The sequence below is a fragment of the Centruroides sculpturatus genome, unplaced genomic scaffold (genome assembly GCF_000671375.1).
Source record: "Centruroides sculpturatus isolate CEXI.00-Female unplaced genomic scaffold, Cexi_2.0 scaffold148, whole genome shotgun sequence".
NCBI classification, from domain to species: domain Eukaryota; kingdom Metazoa; phylum Arthropoda; class Arachnida; order Scorpiones; family Buthidae; genus Centruroides; species Centruroides sculpturatus.
In genome coordinates, this window is record NW_019384359.1 from 9593 (window position 1) to 30817 (window position 21225).

At 24.4% G+C, this 21225-nt stretch overlaps 1 protein-coding gene across 1 annotated transcript in view; it reads left to right on the forward strand.

The window, feature by feature from the left end:
• Positions 1-9069: 9069 nt before the first annotated feature.
• LOC111640458 (protein turtle homolog B-like) overlaps positions 9070-21225 on the forward strand; it is a gene marked incomplete at its 5' end in the record, with an annotated part of 29598 nt that continues 17442 nt past the window's right edge. Inside the window, 3 exons of the mRNA XM_023386471.1 lie at positions 9070-9408; positions 10566-10676; positions 11720-11923. Coding sequence (XP_023242239.1) covers positions 9070-9408; positions 10566-10676; positions 11720-11923 — 654 coding nt within the window. The remainder of the gene's footprint in view (positions 9409-10565; positions 10677-11719; positions 11924-21225) is intronic.

Here is a 21225-nt window from a genome sequence, read left to right on the forward strand (position 1 = left end):
AAATGTACACGTAAGATTATTTTAATTCTACATTCTCTTTATTTTTAATATGTGTAAAATGGCCAAAGTTGAATCGAAATCCTTATAACTTGGATAAATGTACATTTGGTTTCCTGAAGCAAATAATATTTAATGTTATTTACTGATAATAATAAAAAGTTACGTGTTTTTTTTATTCCTTATTTAGCTTCTAAAATAATATCAACAACAACAATAATAATAATACAAATACGTCCTTTATTAAATATTTTAAAAATTTATTTTTAACTTTAAAAAATTAAAGTTTGTTATTATTATTTTTTAAATTTAATAATTAAAAAATAAAAGTTTCGAATTTTAGTGCATCTGAACTTTTGTATCTAAAATCTTATACATTGTTTATTTAATTAATTAAATATGTTACAAGTCAAAACTTTCCTATTGAATATATTTAATAAATTGATTCCTATGAAATGTTTCAATTCACTAAATATTAATACTGTTATCTGGTCTTCACGCATTCAACATAATCTCTCCTTTATAGATTTGTTTGATATAATTTAATAGTCATGAAACGCATTTTCTGTTGTTTTAAAATGGCTTTTCGATTGCGAATTTATATATAATTGCGTTTTCTCTTTAACTTCCTTCAAAAGAATCATTTTCAATAAATTTACTATATGATTTTCATTTTGAAATACAGAATTGAAGTGTATTAAACATAGAAAAATATTTTCCTTTTTATTATTTTTAATAGAAATAAAAATACATTAAATAAAAATAATAATGGCGGTAATTGACATTAAAAAACTTTAATTTGAAATTATAATAATTTTAATAAGTATATCAGAGAATAACATTTATAAGTTTTTATTATTTAACTCTATTAGACATTTTTACTCTAAATCTCTGTAAATTTTGTTTTTTATAAGTATATTTAATTTATTTTTATAATAATCAATTTACTTACCCAGCTTCTATTTTTAATAAATTTAAAAAATAATTTCTTACTATACGACAAAATAATATTTTTTTTTTCGGTTANAGTGTCAACTATAACACGATTTGCAATTTTAAAAATTAATCGATAATGCACATGGTGAAATTTGGAACTACAAATTGGGATACAAAGTAATCCATTTTAATTAGTTACCATTCATGAATACTCTTAATTAAGAGTTTGCATATATTCATTAAAAGTTATTATGAGAAACTAGATTACATTTAATTTTTTTAGATACATTTATTTAATACAGTTTTTTCACATTGTAGTAAAAAATGTGTTTGTATTAGCATGTTTCGATTCATAAATATAAAAAATTATTTCTTGTAACGAAAAATTATACAATGCCCTATTATTTAAATAATAAAAAAGAGGCATCTAAGTAAGAATTAAATAGAGCTTTAAGATTTTGAAAAGTCTTGAGAAATACTTTATCTTATCTCATCTCAAGGTGGAATTAACAACAGCATTGCTCTTAACGATCTGGAGACAATCAGCAGAGAAGAGCTGTAAGAACTATTGAAGTAAATCAATGTTAGACAGTTGGAGGAGATTCAAGAAAAAGAGGGAAAATTTTCCCGTAAGTACGAAAATTAATCGTTAACTCAAATATTTCATGTGCCCAGCTTCTATTTTTAATAAATTTAAAAAATAATTTCTTACTATATGACAAAATAATATTTTTTTTTTTCGTATAATAGCATCCAAAAGTTAAATAATCTTAAAATTTAAACAACGCTTTAATGAACCTTAGGACCTATATTATTTTTTAAACTTTTTATACCTTACACTTTGTGATTAATTACATTGAAATTATAAATAAAACTATATTTTTTCCTTCCTTTTTTACTGCTAAGTTGTACTCAAATAAATTTTGTTTTAAATAAAGTTCATTCGGCTATACTGGATTTTTATAGATCATTCAATCATTTATAATGATTGAATGATCTATAAAAATTCAGTATAACCCATGTTCATTATTCCTTTTGAAATCCTGAATAATCTATCTTCACGTTCACAACATTAGAGTCCTAAAGGAAACAATTGATCAAACGAGAATTTTTTCTTATTTAAAACTTAATTATAATATAATATAATATTNTATCTTATAGCTTTATTTTGGTATATATATATATATAACTTACTTAGCGTCATAATAAAGTGATAATTTTATAGAAATTCATAAATATAGTGAACGTATATTATATATATAAAACCAAATACTGTATTTCTTGTTATTTTAAATAGCTAAATAAAATCTGGAAAATGTAATTGTAATTTTAAAACGTATTTTTATATAATTAAGTATTTTACAAATATAGCATTTATAAGAAATAAGACTTACTCTAAATTTAAGAAAATTTATTTTGTATCTTCCTAAAATTATTAAGAAATTTGAAAAGTGAAATATTACATGCAATTATTTTATATTTTTATCAAGATAAATTGTTAGTTTTGAATTTAAAAGATATTTTCGAAATAATTAATCACTATTTTCTGAATCAGCTATTTAATTTCTTTCAATAACTATCCAATTTATTTTAAAATTAAGTAACATATTGAATATTAATATTAACTGATTAACTACATAGAAATAAGTTATAAGCATTTATAAGTATAAAAAAAATATTAAAAACTAAAAGGAAAGATAAAAATATTTTAATTTATTAATTAATCTAATAAATTGTATAGATTTTAGGTAAAAATTTTTTAGAAAAATTAAAATAATCAGAGAATAACGTTAAGCTATATTATTGATTTCACCACTTGTTTAAGAGTTTTACAATTAATCTAATTAGACTTAACTTTCTGATTTGCTAATTAAAAAACAAATCGCACAATTACTTTTACCTTAAATGTGTTGTGATTAGTTTCATTCTAAAAATCACAGTTTAGTCCAGGTTCAGTGTCAACTATAACACGATTTGCAATTTTAAAAATTAATCGATAATGCACATGGTGAAATTTGGAACTACAAATTGGGATACAAAGTAATCCATTTTAATTAGTTACCATTCATGAATACTCTTAATTAAGAGTTTGCATATATTCATTAAAAGTTATTATGAGAAACTAGATTACATTTAATTTTTTTAGATACATTTATTTAATACAGTTTTTTCACATTGTAGTAAAAAATGTGTTTGTATTAGCATGTTTCGATTCATAAATATAAAAAATTATTTCTTGTAACGAAAAATTATACAATGCCCTATTATTTAAATAATAAAAAAGAGGCATCTAAGTAAGAATTAAATAGAGCTTTAAGATTTTGAAAAGTCTTGAGAAATACTTTATCTTATCTCATCTCAAGGTGGAATTAACAACAGCATTGCTCTTAACGATCTGGAGACAATCAGCAGAGAAGAGCTGTAAGAACTATTGAAGTAAATCAATGTTAGACAGTTGGAGGAGATTCAAGAAAAAGAGGAAAATATTTCCGTGAAGTACGAAAATTAATCGTTAACTCAAATATTTCATGTGTCATTATAATTTCCTTGTCTAAATTTTAAAACTTCTTAAAGATAAATGTGTCTGCTAATCAAATTTTTATATTGCATTATATTTTTATATATAGATTTTATTGTGTACTAGCATATGGATAACAGACAAGAGTTTTGAAACAAATACGTAAATTTCATTATTTTATACTAAAAATATTTTATTCAGCTATTATAATTTCCAATAAAACAATAAGTTATTTATTTAATTTTTTTTTTGCTTTTATTTTATCTGAAACTATGATTTTAATATCTTTTGTTTCGTCTACTAAAATTTAATTTTGTAAAAATCTATAAATTATTTTTATTTAAGAACATCTAAAATACATTTAACTTGAAAATATTATATATTAACACTAAGGTAACTTAATATGTGATGTTTCCGTCTGTACTAAATTAAATAAAACTCACACAACAATAGTCGATGTTACAGTTTCGAAGAACTGTATCGTCTATCTTTTCTGCCTCAAGTCAAGTTAAATCTTCCAAGGATAAGATATTTTTCATAGTTGCTTGCCTCATGCTGTACTTGGGAGCTCTTTGTATGTCGGTAGTCCCTATGTAGTGTTTTTACTTTATTTTTTATTTTCTCCCTGGATTTTCTTCACCACCTTTACTTTCTATTCTAAAGTTTCAATATGTATTGCTTATATATTTTTTATAAGTAAAATTCTTTATACAAGACACTAAGAAAACATATTTTACATTTTAAATATTTATTTATTTTTATTTTCCAAGTTAATCTAGATGTTATTTTCATCATACTATGCTATAATTTATTAAGATTTTTCTCTTATACTATGCCAGAAACGAACACTTTATTATACATCTTCCTTTGCTGAAACATGCAAAGATGCATTTTTAGTAATATTTATATATATATATATTTACTATTGCGTCAACAGAGTTGACTTGCATATTCTACTGTACATTTTATGTAAATATATTTTATTTTAGAAATTGTTTATAAGGAAAAAATGAAACAGAGACAAATCGATGTTATTCAGTATTCACAAGATACGTGTATATGAAGTAAGGATTGAATTAAAAAACGATGCTTTTAACTTCTTATATGTCACGTGTTAATGAGATCCTATCCTTTATTTTTCGAATACACATTAAAACATATAGCATAAACAATGTGTGTAATATTAAGTTAAAATTTGAAAGTAAAAATGAAAACAAATTTTCAAATGGAAAAACTTCTTTACAGTTTCTTCGCCCTATAGACTCATATATAAAAGATAAAAAACAGTTTTTATTCTACTACATTCATTTTTGGAAATAAAAATAAATCTAAAACTTGTGTTAGTTACAAAAGTTTAAATGCATAAAATGCTTTTATTTATTTTTTTCTTTAAAATAATTTAATTCTGTTATTCAACTGTTTATCTCTTATATTTTAAATTGATTGAAAATGTTACATACATCTATAATGAATTTTAAATATTTATGTTTACAATTATGTAAACAGATTGTTGTCTTGAAACTATAGTAACAAACAAATAATTCATGGTTTAAACGTTTTATAAATGTAATTTTTATTATTTTACAAATTGAATATTTTAATTTTATATTTTTAAATCGAAATCGAGTACTGTCTTAACTATATGAATAAATTAATTATGATAAAGTTAAAAAAAATACGTGTGTAAATTTATTTTAAAATTAAACAGTAAAGTACTTAATAAAAGTATAATTTTTTAATATCAATAATTCAACATAAAATTATCTAAAAAAAGTAAAAAGTTAAATATTGTAATTTTTCTATGATTCAGCTGGATGATATTTTCAAAGTTTGTAATCATAAGAATATTTCAAAAATATTCCTAACACCGTAACAGTGTTCTAGTCTTTTTAGATTTCTTTGGGCATAGTATTTTCACAAATGTACTTTTCAGCTATGAATTTCATCTACTTTGAAATGCACCTGTGAATTGAAGGCTGTTTTTGGCTCACCAAGACTTACAAAACTTACTTTCTTCACGCGTCACATTCAATCCTTCTATTTGTTATATTTCAAAAACGAAATAGAAAAATAAAGCTTTTTATTAGAAATAATCTTGATTTTTCTTTTCGATTTAAAAAATTTTCAATTTGTGTTCAAAAAACATTCGTTTCATTTGTTTCCTGTACGATCAATATTTCTCGTGATACAATAACGTATATATTTTCAATTGCTTTTATTAATATAAATACAGTCTCATATATAAAATAGAGGTGAATGATCCTATATATAGTCTATATAAGAGGGTTTTTCAAATAAATATTGCATTATATGTATTAAACATCCCTTGAACTTTCGCATTATATAAGATTTTACCGTGAAGATTACTTTAATCTAGCCTAGTGCCATAGAAAATTCACATAATAAATATCAGTTTTTTTCAGTAAAAAATCTGATCAATAGTATAAAGGATCAAATTATATAAAATGTAATTTAATTAAAATTATAAAAAATATTAAAATTTCTATATAAGAATATTTAAGTTGTTATGAAATAATAAAATACATTAAAAATATTATTATTAATTATTTATTTTGTTTTAAGATGAATAAAACTTACTTTTAATGAAAATTAATAAATTAAAAATTGATAAATATTATAAATAATTTTATTACTGATTAGTTTTGTTGTGATGAAAGTAAATAAAAATAGAAATGTGATTGAATAATTATTAAGTACCTCATTAAATAATCAAATAAATAAATTAAAACAAAGTAATAGAATTGAGTTTGTATTACGTAATTAGCCTTCATTAATATTGGTTTAATGTGAATTTATTTTCAATCTAAACTACTAATCATTCTTTCCATTTACTATTATAGAAATTAATTAACAATCCATTAGATTTAGAAAGTGTAAATATATATTTAAAAAATATTTCTCTAATTTAATGAAATGCCAATCTTAAATTATTTTTATAATTAATCCTTTGTAATTTTGTTAGAAGTTTTTATCAGATTTTTTAATTTTATGTGTTCAATTAATTTTTTCCATTTGTAAAAAAGAAAGAAGCAAAAAGAAAAAGTTATTGCCAATTAAATACTTTTTTATTACTATCTGAAAATCTGTTAATCTCTTGTATGAAATATTAAATATTCATAAAAATAAATTAATAAAGCATAGAAGTTGTTTTTTTTTTACTTCTGTATTATTTTTTAGATGAAGAAATATTGCGAATAACAACAAAAACTACAAGGTATGGTTTTTGTTGTAACCACAAAATTACTAACAGCTTTACTTTATGAGGTCTTCTAAGGCTTTCAAGGCTCTAACCAATCTGATAACTTTTCCCCTGGTTATACTTGGGTGTGCAGGTTTCTTTTAAGCTTTCTGCATTGTTGTGTATACCACTGCAAAATATCCACAATGGGATTGTTGGACATTGCAATACTGTTCGTCTTATAAGTGACCAGAGTTTCGCGGTACAACTTGATAGTTATAACAGATAATAGCATCTTAGAAAAGCCATTTTTCGTTGTTTTGAAGTATACGGATTTCTAAGCACGATAAATTGAGCAAAGAAGTAGGCCAAGTGTCTGGAGAAAGAACACCACGCAGAAGACATGAAAGAGTCATTATTCCCATGAGTCTAAGAACAGATATTACCGTAAACTTGCAGACAGTAAACTAAGCGGTATAGCAAAGTATCAAAATGTGATGTGAATTCTAGAAACAAAAGTTTTAAGAGTATTAGGTTTTACCATTAATACAAATTATAAATCTTTTTGAATAATAAATTATTGATTGTATTTCAAGTTTAATCAGAGAAATCTTAAATAATACATTTTATTACTTGTCTTAAAGTAAATTTTATTTTTGAAAATTATTTTACATTCAAAATTATAAAAATATAAGCTTAAGTTCATTATTCCTGTTAATTAATTAATTATATTTTATATATTTATAATAAATAAATAACTAAAGTGTGTTTCAAAAACACACAATTTAATTAATTATTTTAAATACCTTTTAAAACTTTCATTAATTTGATGCAGTAATTTTTAAAATATATTACAAAAAGTAAATAAATAAGCAATTATTCGCGAAAGTACATTTCTATTTTATTTATTTTGAAAGAAAGATAACCATTTAATCATGTAATAAAATATTTTTAAGTATTGAACATTTTTATTTACAAAATTTTATTATTTTATAATAAAATGCGAAACGTAAAATAATTAAATATACAATTAAATGACATAAAATGAAATGATTTAATGATACAAGAGGAGATTTATAGAACAAAGAACGAATGAAACACAATATCGGACAGCATTCTCTAGATTGTATTATGAGACACATTCTTTTATGTTCATATATTACCGAGAAGAGATCTTGATTTATTGATAAAATAACAATATACGAACCTATAATATGAGAAATGCAATCAGTCAGAAATGTAATTTTCTTATAAGTACTACCTTACATGGACACAATTTGTTTTTTATTACTAATTTCGATATATAAATCTTAATCTTAACTAAAAATATGGATAAAGTAATAATTAAATTGCAATAAAATATGATAAAGTTTTCCATATCTTGAAAAATTTTCGTTACTTAAATATACGGTCTTTTAAAGTGATATAATACATTTATAAGGCTATTTAAATTATTAAATCATTCTTATTTCAGTATAAATATTTAAAGATTTATTTTAATATTTAACTTTCATATTCGTTAATAGTTTATATAATACAAAAAATTTTATCTGAATAATTTTAATGTAAATTTTCAGTTTAGTATAATAANAAGTTCAGTTAAATTCTATTGTCACGATAATATTTATCATTTATATGAATTTATTCTTTGCAGTAAATAATTATTTATATTCCTTAAAAAATTTATTTAAATTTAAAAATTTGCTTAAAGAAATATAAAAATTTCTATATCTAAGTAAATTTATTGAAATATGTTAGAATTCTTATCGCAATTCTTTACGAAATTAACGATTTTTCATAAATCTAACACAAAATATTCTATAATTATATTCAGAGTGAAACTTATATTGTTAAGTAAAGACCATCTCTTACGCCGAACATAAAAAATAGCCATTAGTTAATACTAGAGAAATATTCTAAAGTCAACATCGGCACAACACCCTCATATTAACAAGTATAATGCTGAAATTTGCATTTGTTTAATATGAATATCATGTCGAGTAGTTATGTAGACTTAACATGTGAAATAATGCATTCAACTTGACTTAACCTTATTATTTTCTATTTTTGCCAGTAAACTTGAAGGTAACGAAAGAATATATAATTAGATTATGTATAAATGTAACTCACTTTAAAATACATTATCTTATAGCTTTATTTTGGTACGACACGTAGATCATTCCTTGGCAAATAAAATTAAGTAGAAAAGTGTATGAAATGTGAAACGAATTCAGAAAAAAAATCGGATTTTAAAATATCTTTTCAAAATACGATAACTTAAAATAAGTGAAGATAATATCGCAAATCTTACAGTCTGAAAAACGTTATTTGATTTTGGTAACGTGCTATAAGAAATTTTATAAGTTTAGTTTTTCATATGCATTCAGTACATTTTATAAAATAATATTTACTATTTCAGATGTGACTGTGTCAGTATTGGGTGTAGCTGGTAAAAGAGCAGCATTACCTTGCAACATTTCACCCCCAGCTCCGGATGATGATGTAGCTCTAGTATTATGGTATAAAGACGATGCCACCAATCCCCTGTACAGTTTGGATGCTCGAAGAGGAAATCTCGCCCAGGCACGACACTCAGCTACTGGGGATATAGCTTCTCGAATCCATTTGATCACCACCCCCAGGCCAGCGGTGCTTCAGATTACTGATCTTAGTATTGTCGATGAAGGAGAATATCGTTGCAGAGTAGATTTTCGAAAAGCGAGATCTAGAAATTCTGTTATTATTTTAAATGTTATAGGTAGGTTTCATAATCCAATTTTATACTTTTAAACGTTTAATTTCTTAATACATTTAATACCGTTACTATTTATTTAATACCAGTGTTGTTAACTTCATATACTTGTTTCTAAGCACCATTCAGCATTTTGCTTAATGTAAGGAAACTTTTAATTACAAGCAGGAAATTTACTTTACACATAGACAATCACACTCATTACATAAACAGCGATACTCGAATTAACTCAAGCAGCACAAATCTCTCGCGTGCAATTTTCTTGAAATTATCTGTATTTTGTAACCGTGTAGTTTTATTAAATTAATGGATGATCGACAGTTTTATATTATACAACAAATACATAAAGAAAATATAATCAGTAAAACATTAATTTATTTTACGATGTTGTAAAAGTATTGGATCTAAAAATGACTATTTTGAAAGAAAGATAACCATTTAATCATGTAATAAAATATTTTTAAGTATTGAACATTTTTATTTACAAAATTTTATTATTTTATAATAAAATGCGAAACGTAAAATAATTAAATATACAATTAAATGACATAAAATGAAATGATTTAATGATACAAGAGGAGATTTATAGAACAAAGAACGAATGAAACACAATATCGGACAGCATTCTCTAGATTGTATTATGAGACACATTCTTTTATGTTCATATATTACCGAGAAGAGATCTTGATTTATTGATAAAATAACAATATACGAACCTATAATATGAGAAATGCAATCAGTCAGAAATGTAATTTTCTTATAAGTACTACCTTACATGGACACAATTTGTTTTTTATTACTAATTTCGATATATAAATCTTAATCTTAACTAAAAATATGGATAAAGTAATAATTAAATTGCAATAAAATATGATAAAGTTTTCCATATCTTGAAAAATTTTCGTTACTTAAATATACGGTCTTTTAAAGTGATATAATACATTTATAAGGCTATTTAAATTATTAAATCATTCTTATTTCAGTATAAATATTTAAAGATTTATTTTAATATTTAACTTTCATATTCGTTAATAGTTTATATAATACAAAAAATTTTATCTGAATAATTTTAATGTAAATTTTCAGTTTAGTATAATAANGAAGTAATATTTTAAAGGTTATTATTAATATAGACTTTGACATAAATTTATTTATTGTTACAGTTTTACCAAAAAAACCAATAATAAAAGACAGCAAAGGGGAATTGCTAGAAAACCAAATAGGGCCTTATAAGGAGCGTGACTCGTTGTTGTTGATATGTGAAGTAGAAGGAGGTAAGTTCTGTAATAAATATTACGAAATAATGTAAAAAATATAAGTTAATTTGAGTAAAATTTATGATGCAATTACTTATCATGATATTTGTCTTAAAATCAAGGAGAAATTTAAAAAAAATGAATTCGTTATTATTCTGCCTTTTATAATAATTATGAACTAATAAAAAAATATATTTGTTAATAATTATTATACTGTCAAACTTGATATTAAATTTGTTTAATATAATTTTTCATTAAACATATTCAAAGTAATCAATCATCCTTAACTGACAACCTGTTTGAATTAAATATACAATGCGAACAAAATTAACAATACATATCTAATAAAAATTTTGAAACATGATATTAAGAATTTAAATTATTCAATCGTTTTTGAAAGTGCATATTTTTTAAAATTTTACTTATAAAATTGCTTATTTTTATTTACAAAGATTTAATAAAAACACTAAATAAGTTAATCACTCATGGGAATTTTTTTTTCACTACGAAAACATTTGAAAGTTCTTTAAAATGAATTTTGACATTATATAATATAATATTTCTCATTAGATTGATTTTAATAATTGTATTTAATTAGTTTTCCCACTTTTCTTTAATATAAATTTTAAATTTATGATAAAATAAATTCTTTACGTCAATAGATATTTTTAAAAATGTTACCGACGTTAGTTGTGGTATTTTAACCTGATCTTCTCTATGGGATTTTTGCAGTTCTTCTATCATCAAAATGATACGAAAAAGAAATAAATTTTATAGCACTCTTTAGAAATTTAATGAACCAGCATCATAACGACCACACTAGTGCTATAGTTCAGTTAAAAAATACGGTTAATGTGAGAAAATGGATGAACCGTGAACATAAATCCTTTCTTAGTGGGTTCCATTACCTAAAAGTGTTTTGTGATAATAAAAAAATATTAATTGTAATTCATGAGATATTAAGTAGGGGTCAATAAAGAGAATTTTTAAAAATCACATTTAACAATAAATTTTATTCTGTGATGTAGTAATTATATGGATTAATATACTCATTAAAACAGGTAAACCCCAACCGATTGTAACATGGTGGAGAGAAAATGTATTAACTGATGACACTTACGAAGCTACTTCTAATACTGTGGTGCGAAATGAGCTGGAAATACATGCTCTTGAACGAAAAGATTTGATGACTACATTTACATGTCAGGCTACTAACAGTAATCTTTCTACCCCTGTAAATAGCACTGTCACTATTGACATGCATTGTAAGTACATGTTTTGTGTTCTAATTTTCCCTGTTCTTATAGGCTATACTTTTACATTATTTTATTGTCTTTTAAGTAAAAAGACTATTTAAATGTTGTTTATGCTAATATTAACATTTACTTAGTTTCTGTAACTTTTTAGCAAATTTATCAGATTGACATCAACTATGAACTTGTCATACGTTCACTCTTATACCGAGCACATGATCGATTAGTTCACTGTCAGTGAAAGAAATTTTATGACCTAATTTCACCATCTAACTCTATTGGATTACTAAAATTAACGACATGACAGTGATAATACAGCATAGTTATGGGTTACCTATCCTATTTATAAATTGTGATGCAGATAATGTAAATATAATTTTCAAGTTTCAAGATTGCTTTGATGTTCGATTATCGTTCGATTAGTAAAAATATTTTACTTAATTTAGATCAAACTAATCATAATTTAACTTGTATACTTCAAATCTAAACTTGTACACAGTATTTCGAACTTTATTTTGAAATTATTATCATCAATACTAATAATAGTAATTTATTGATTCATTGAATGTAAGTCTGTTGCTTGAGGATATATAGAAATGTGTAATTTAGAAATTAAACAATACTTTAGTATCAATGTAAACTAATCGTTATCTTCACGTATCGATAATAAACTTCTATTTATTTATTTTTAAGCATTTATGTCTAAACTTATATTCTCGTATAATTTAAAGACTAAATAATTAAACTTCAATTTGAAAAAATTGTAGACTTATAAATTCCCATTGTCATCTGTTTGTCTGTCCGTCCATCTGTCTTTCCTTAATCTCGAGAATGAAGTTACATAGATGAAAGCCGAGACCAGATATGGAAAGATCGGGGGCAAGAGTGAGGTCTCGATTAATTATATATGAACTTCCGGTGAAAACAGGAAGTCATATATAATTAATATGTTATTTTAATTCAAAAGTTTAATATAATTAAAGTCGCGTTATTTCAATTCAAAAATTTTTCGCTGAAAGGGGTTAGATAGATGACCGGCATGATTCCGTTCCTCGCAGGAAAAGTATAATATACAGGGACAAACACTACTGATATGAGGTGAAAAGCTTAGGCCTACATTTTAAACTTAAAAAAATTATTAAAAATATGATTTGAAAACTTGCATTATGACGACGATCTCACAATAAATACATTAATTGTTTGTTAATTTAAATACTTTAAATTGTTTTTAACGCTTAAAATTATAATTTATTTCATAAAGAATTATATTTATACAGTAAAACTATTTTAAAATGTATTTCAGGTAATTAGAAATAATTATATTATATAAAATATGAATAAAAATCAACTTTCAATTATTCTGTACTAATAAATTTCTTAGTTATCAATAAGTTAATATCAAACTTACTCAAACGATTAAAATTTATACTTATTTCTAAGAATAAATATTAAGTTTCTAAGATTTTAAATTATATTCTATCCAAATATCTTTATGTCAACTTTAACAAACTAATAGCAAAATATGCAAAATGATTATTGTCTTTTATGTGTAACTGTAGAATGCGTTGCACATTCCAAAACTTCATAACACTCTGGAATTAACTATAACTACCAACTCTTAGCAAAATTGACTAGTAATAGCATCATTTAGGTTGGAGGTCACATTAACTCGTTAAAATGATTTTATATTATTTTCTAATAATATTTAAATTAAAAAATATTGTTAACATAAATGATGCGATTTACAAATACATACTACACATTTATTTTTGTTTTTATATTAATTAAATTTCAAAACTGATTTTTTATTTGATAAATAAGTAATATTATGATATAAATTTCTAGTATTAAGAATGAAATGTCTATATTAATAATTTTAAATAAATTCATTTGGCTGTGGGCTGTTACACGTTTTGCATTAACGAAGATTGATTAATGTGAGTAATGATATGATAATCAAATATGGAAACAAACGTCTATTTATCTAATTGGCAAGCTCTTTGTTGCCTTTTGGATAATTACATTCTTTTATTTATCTTCAATTTTATATTTGTCGATAGTTGCTTTTTGACAAAGAAACTTTATTAAAAGATTCTTAATTACACATCATTAAATCAGTATCGTAAACATTAAAAATGTAATATTCTTTTGACACCAATTCTTATCTATTGAATATTATTTTTATCTGATAAAATAAAAGTTCTTTGAAAATTGTCTACGTTATTGCTTTTCTTAAATATTTGCTATTCAACCTTTGTCATTGATAATAAATGGATGGATTGAAAAACTTCCTATAGGATCGATTTACTCTAGCATCCATATATTTACAGGAATGTCTGAAAAGATCTAGAAAAAGAAATAAAGTAGTTGCTGTGAGATAAGTGAAAAATTCCATATGTTGCACATTGCAATTGGCTTCTTTTACTTTTCTAAACTTTATTATTGGATGCAACAGGAAATAGTAGAAGGTGATAAAAATCCATGGAAATTCTTTTTTCTATATTTTCGATGCTTTGCGTGTGTCTTTGTGAACAAGATTGCTTGGCATCAGTCCACTCCGCTGCTATCACAGACATAGAATTGCTTGCCGTCCAAGCTTGTCTCTTAAAGCGTAGTAATACTCTCGTTCGTGATATATTACTCTAGAATATAGCAATTCCAATGTATTTTCCATTTTAAATGCACAATATTTACAAACATTTCAACGCTAAATTCTTTGTAAATAACAATTATTTAAATGTTATACAAATTGAAACGTTCAAATTACTAATCGTTTCATATAAAAATAAAAATGTTAAGATTGATTGTGTATAGTTAACTTTTATATTTAAGAAGTTTATTTACTTGCCAATCTCTTAGAGATAAATGATTTTCTATATTGACCATGTCATTACTCATAGTAGACTATGTTGTATTATATATTTTCAATCATGAATGTTACTTCAATAATGGTTACCTAGGTAGAGAAATAGTCTATCTACATTTCTCTTTCTGTTCTATAGAATTTGGAAAACAATTTTTAAGTAAAATAGCAATTTAAGGAAAATGTCTATTTTTCTTTAACTTATAAAAATGCATTTACTAGAGTACTCTTATATCCGTGAAAACGTGACCATCAAAAATGTTTCCAGATAAACAAAGCTATTGATTTACAGTGCTTTCCATTTATTTCCTGTTTTGTTCTTCCAATGATTGTAGCTGCTTTTCTTAGAGAATAGTGGATGTTATTGCTTCTTACAAAATGATCAGTTAAAGCATTTCCGATCTTTTTTTGAGAAAGTGGTTTTTACATTCAACTTTGAAAAATATTGCGTGAATGTCCTAAGATAGTAGATAATATAGGATTTATATTTTGAAATAATTCTTACAATGGATTTAGAGGATAATAATAGAATAAATTGCATTGAAAGGGATAAATTTCTACTGTATACAATGTATATAACACTATTTTAACGCCTTTTTTTCATTTTTAGAAGAATAAGTTAATATACTATAAATTATTTTTCCAAATATAATATATTTATCTATTTTTTCACAGCAAGAATTTTATTTGTCAAACTAATGTATTTACTTATTATAAATGATATAGTATATATACGCACTACATTAAAAATACAAACATACAAGTAATGCTTCTATACAGCTTTTATCTTTAATTAAGTTTTTCTATGTCATTAAAACATACATTTTTAAAATAATTTAAATTTTGAAGTAGTAAATCAAATAAAATATTTGGGAATATACTTTAACTGGAACGGCCAATTTCAATACCATTTAAATTATCTTACTAGTAAAATTAATCAACTTATAAATAATGTTATTTATTTATCATCTAAGCTAAGGATTTCCAACCTAAAAATTCATTTGAAAATGTTTCATTCATTTATTGCTCCAGTATTTTTTTATGCCAGTCCTGTTTGGGCATTAGACTATTATAAATATTTGGAAAAATTCCATATCATTTTTCTGCGTAAAGTACTTCATATTGAACGCACGGTTCCAGGTTATGCAATTAGATCAGAGACTAATAGATTCCAACTTTTTCCATTTTTTTTGAAACGTTTATTCAAATTTTATCTTCGCATATTAAATACTGATGACGATAATATTAAATTTCTATTTCAATTAATAAGCAACCAAAATGGAAGCCTATCAACTAAAAATGTTTCGTGGTATCAAAAATTCGTTAAAATAATACAATCTTATGGAATTTCTACTTTATTACTCAATTCAACCGAAGACAACTGTAAACACGCATACTCCTTAATGATGAATTCTGCTTTATCTCAATCTGTTATCAAGGATCAAGATTCCATTTTAAATTCGACATATCACTATTGGTATCAAAATATGTTACATTTTCCATCAAGTTCGAATATTATTACAACAAATACTAATTTAAATATTAAGCGCACGCTGATTCAGATACGTCTTAATTACAATTCGTTACTGATTGGCAATGTATATATTGATTTTTCCAAGAAATGCTACTGGTGCAAGTCTGAATCTTTTAATATTTACCATATTCTTATTGAGTGTCCAAAGATTGAAGAAGCGCAATGTAAATTTAAATTAAAAGAAATTTTTGATTTAAGTCAAGAAGAAAATTTCAGAACTAATCTAGAAAAAATTCCGTTATGTAAAATGTATAATATTCATAACTTTTTTGTTCATATTTTAAAAATTTTGAAATATGATGTTGTAAATTGAATGATTAATATGTTATGTTTATCAAAAATTATGTAACCAAATATTTAAAAAATGTTTAAATAAGTATTAATTATCTTTTTGTAAATCTCTAATGCTAACCCCCTGTAACAAGATTTTTTCTTACTACAATAAAGCATTTGTATATAAAAAAAAAATAATAATTTAAATTTTGATTTAATTTTTTTTCTAAGTCAATATTTATTTAAAAACTGCAGCTAAGTATAAGCTTATTATAAAATTTTAAATCTAACTTTTATTTAATATTTTTTCCAATTTTGTACTTATTTATTTATCGCTTTTAAATATGAAATATAGCAAACTAAATGAAAATAAATTACTACGTATTTTCAAAAATATTCTGAGTTAATTTTCTGTTTGTCTGTAATTATTCATTAACTCAATTTTAAATGTATAAAATAAAAATGAGTCATAATTATTTATCACTTAATAAATAAAGAGATAATTCTTTTTTTTATATTTGTTAAGTGCTAGTACTAATTGTTAAGTTCATTAATTTTTTAAATAATTGTATTTTCTTAAAAATATAACAGATTAAATTTCAATTATTAAAGAAATTTAAATGAAGCCAAATTAACTAATTTATTAACGACTGTCACAAATTATTATTTTATGGTTTATTTTTTATATAAAAATATTTCATCAGAAATTATTTGAATAATTTTATAGAATTATTTCAAACGAAATATTTCTTTGAATAAGAATCAGAATATTTTAACAATATCAAGAAATTATTATATTCTACAGAAACATAAAACAATTTAAAAATTTCATTTTAGTTTTAAAATTTCAGTTTACTTTTTTATTAACAAATTTAATAATAACAATAAAGTTTAAAATAATTAAGCATTATTAAGCAAATAATTAAGCAAAGTTAAATATTTAAGTGTCAAATTGAATAATTGAATAAATGAATAATTTTTTTGTGCTAAATAATTTTATAACTTCCAATAAGCAATTCCATTATATTTGTATGTAATTATTTAATAATTTAATCTTCTTTCATCTTCATTTGTGTTATAGAACACCAAACTGTTACTTTTATGATGCTGCATATCACTTTTAACGTCATATTATAAAATATCAACAACTGTAAAAATAGTTATGTAAATTATATTATGTGATATTTTTAAGTCTTGTTTAAATTTACGAAGTTATTAAATATTCAATTTAATTATAAAGAATAACATGTATACAAAGATATACAAAACTCAACAACAATAAACAGAACAGAATAAATTTATAAAAGTTTTATTTTCATTCAAAATAGATACAGATACTCAATGGCTACTCTGAGTAAGCAATTTTAGTTTTATAACCATGTAAAACTGGTTAGAAATGAATTAAAATAAACTGACTTGTATTTTCCTATCAAACAAGAAAACGGTATTTTTTTTTTTTTGCAAAAATAATCATAAATGAAGATTTTCTCAAATCAATCTAAAACCGATAAGCAATGCCAAGGATCCCTTGAGAAGCGGAAAATTTCCTGTACCCAAAGACTGTTGAACTAGTACAGGATACTGTGGATAAATTGGCAGAAGGCAGTTAATGCGAGGTTATAAGAGCTTATTAAGTGGCTAACTACACTGAAGATGCTATCAGATAAGATTCCATAAGTGACATTAAAATTATACTTTGATAAAATTTAAGCATTGTAGTAACACTTCTGCAGGAACATTTCATGCTTAATGATAAATTCTACAGCAGACAATTAATGTTAATAAGCCACGTACATTTTTCTTGTTATTTTAAAACCATTTTATATTATGACTTAACTGAATCTTTTATCATAGAAACAGAAACATAGCTTAGTCCATAGCAGAAAAAAATGCATCATTAAGACAGTGTTTCTCAACGGGGGCGGAGAAACACTGCAGCTATACTTAGCTGCAGTGTTGAGGGGGCGATTAGTAACAATTTATATTTTGGAGGGCGGAAAACAATTTTCTGGGCGATATAACAAAACATTATAATAAGAATAATTAGATGTTTTATTCGTTATATCGTACAATAATTAAACAAATAACATTATACTAGTCACTAGTCTATTCAATACAGTACGAATTTGGCCTTGGCTCACGGCATCGGACTTTTGAAGTGAAGGGGGCGATACTACGTTGAATAGGGCGACGATTCGTTAGAGGTTGAGAAACACTGATTTAAGACAAATAATAAGACTCCGCTTAAAGCGGCGGATGCGTTCCTAGACGACAAAGCGCTAAACGAAACAGCGTTAAACGAGGTCATTTTAACATAGAGTAAATAGGGATAGGGGAACACGCGACCAAAAATAAAAAAAATTTACTTTAATTTTAAGTCATTTTTATATTAATTTGTATAAGAATATTAAATGTTAAATAACAGATAAACATATGCACACAAAAATGTATAATAATATATTAATTAGTTCATTTTTTCTATATTAATAGTTCATTTTTTGTGACGAAGGTCCTGACTTTTCTGAAATTCTTGTTTTTTTTTTTTTCAATAAAGTCGCGAAGTTTCATTTGTCGTTTTATTCTTTCCTTAAGCAAATGTCGGTAGCAGAAGATCGCATCCAAAACGCCTCGTTTTGCTTTTGCACTCCTTTCAAAATCTGGATCATTCGCTACAATTTGATTAACGATTTCGGTTATCTTACCAAAATTTTACTAAGGAAATCTGTAGAGAAATTTTTTGAGTCCTTCGTTTTCAGAATCACTATTTTCCAGTAGTTCTACATTAATTCCTTGTTCTGCCAGTTCTTTGGGTCGTCGTTAATAAGGCTCTTACCAGAAACCTGCGGTAACTCCTCAATATCCTGTTCGTCTATATTTCCTAATCCTGCTGTATCGATTAGGTTGAGTTTGATCAACCTAACGATATGGCGATAGGCTCTTCTCGTTGAGAATTCTTGGATACCTTCAGCCATAACTTCTTCCACACTTCGTTCGTGTATTTATCAGTTAGTTCTTGCCAAGCGAAGGCCGATATTCCCTACGGCATCCATGATGTTATATTTTTTCCAAAATTGCACCAAACATAGATTTAAAGAAAGTACACTTTATGCCACCTTTTTCTGATTGGTTCGTATTCGTAAATTATCGTATTATGTACGAATCAATAAAATGCTGCGATAATTTAAATCAGCATAAATTTGAGTTTTTTTTAGGCTTTGAGCAGACCACGTTATATCGAATCAGCGTTATCGTGGTCTTACTGTATTAAATAAAACTTTCTATGCTGTATTTATAAAAATACAATTTATTAGCGTACTTCTCATATACGTAATGCTCAATATAAAACTTGCATTACTATGCAATACATTGTAACATCTGTTTCAATAATCTTGTATTTATGTTGGTATATAACAATTATTAATCATAGTTTACTCCACGTGACTGTTTCTCTAAAATGGAAATCAATCATTCCGATATATATAAATAGAGAAAAAACTGATGATGATTCCTTTGGAGTTATGAGATAAACTAGACTGGTATGACACAAAAGTTATCTGGAAATTTTCAAGAAACACATTGAATAATTATTTCTTGCATCACTTTTCATAATTCCTAGAATAATTTTTATTCGTGCAATTAATACTTATGCCATTCGGCTTCTACTTTTTGTTTGCAAATAAAATCTCGAATTTTCAATTAAGTATTTCTGTATAATGCTTATATTACACATTCTATCTGTTTTGAATCCATCTAAACATATAAAAATTTCTTTAAAATATATTAAGTGAAAAACAAAGCAGTCAATTTTTTATACGGAATTTAGTTCCTTTTTGCGACCGGGAAATTTACTACATCTCTAACCAAGAACATGATCTCTTCTGTTCATGGTTTGAGGTATAAATAAATAAATGCGTTAGCTTTTGGATTAAGCAGGATTTGATGAAGTCGATTGCATTCGTGCGCTTAGAGTCTACACGAGACTGAACTCTTTATTCGTTCTTTTATTAACCGAAAATACGAAGATGCTTTTGAAAACTATAAGCCAATTGTAAAACTTTCTGCGAGTGGATAATATACCAATCCTCGTAAACAACATAGATAAACTCTCGAAAACATCGTAAACAAAATTTACCTCTGTTTAAAATTGGACACTGTTATTTTTATATGTTGTCATTATTTTTTTTCGTATATTGGTGTCAATATTCTCCTCTCTATCCCTGGCTTATGTTGCCATAGCTTATTATAAAAGACAATAACGTAGTGCACGAAACAATAACTTATATATGATTACTTATAAACAACTGAATTTATAAAAGAAAAAATACATTTATTCAAAAAAAAATTTTGCACTTTTGAAGAAGGAAAAAATTTCAGATTCTATATTTCATTGTGAAAAAGTAACCTTTTTTGAGATATTCAAAACTTTTAAGCAGTTTTAAATTAATTTTATTATGATAATTTCAACGTTCACAATTTAACTTATATATATTCTGAAGTTTTGTAAAAGAATATTCAAATAATATATAATAAATCATGTGTCACGCTAACTTCTTTAAGAATAGTCTGAATTCTAACTCTTTAGGATTCTAACAAATAAGAATACATTCGATTATTGTATACCTCCAAATAAACCTAGGTGTTGCA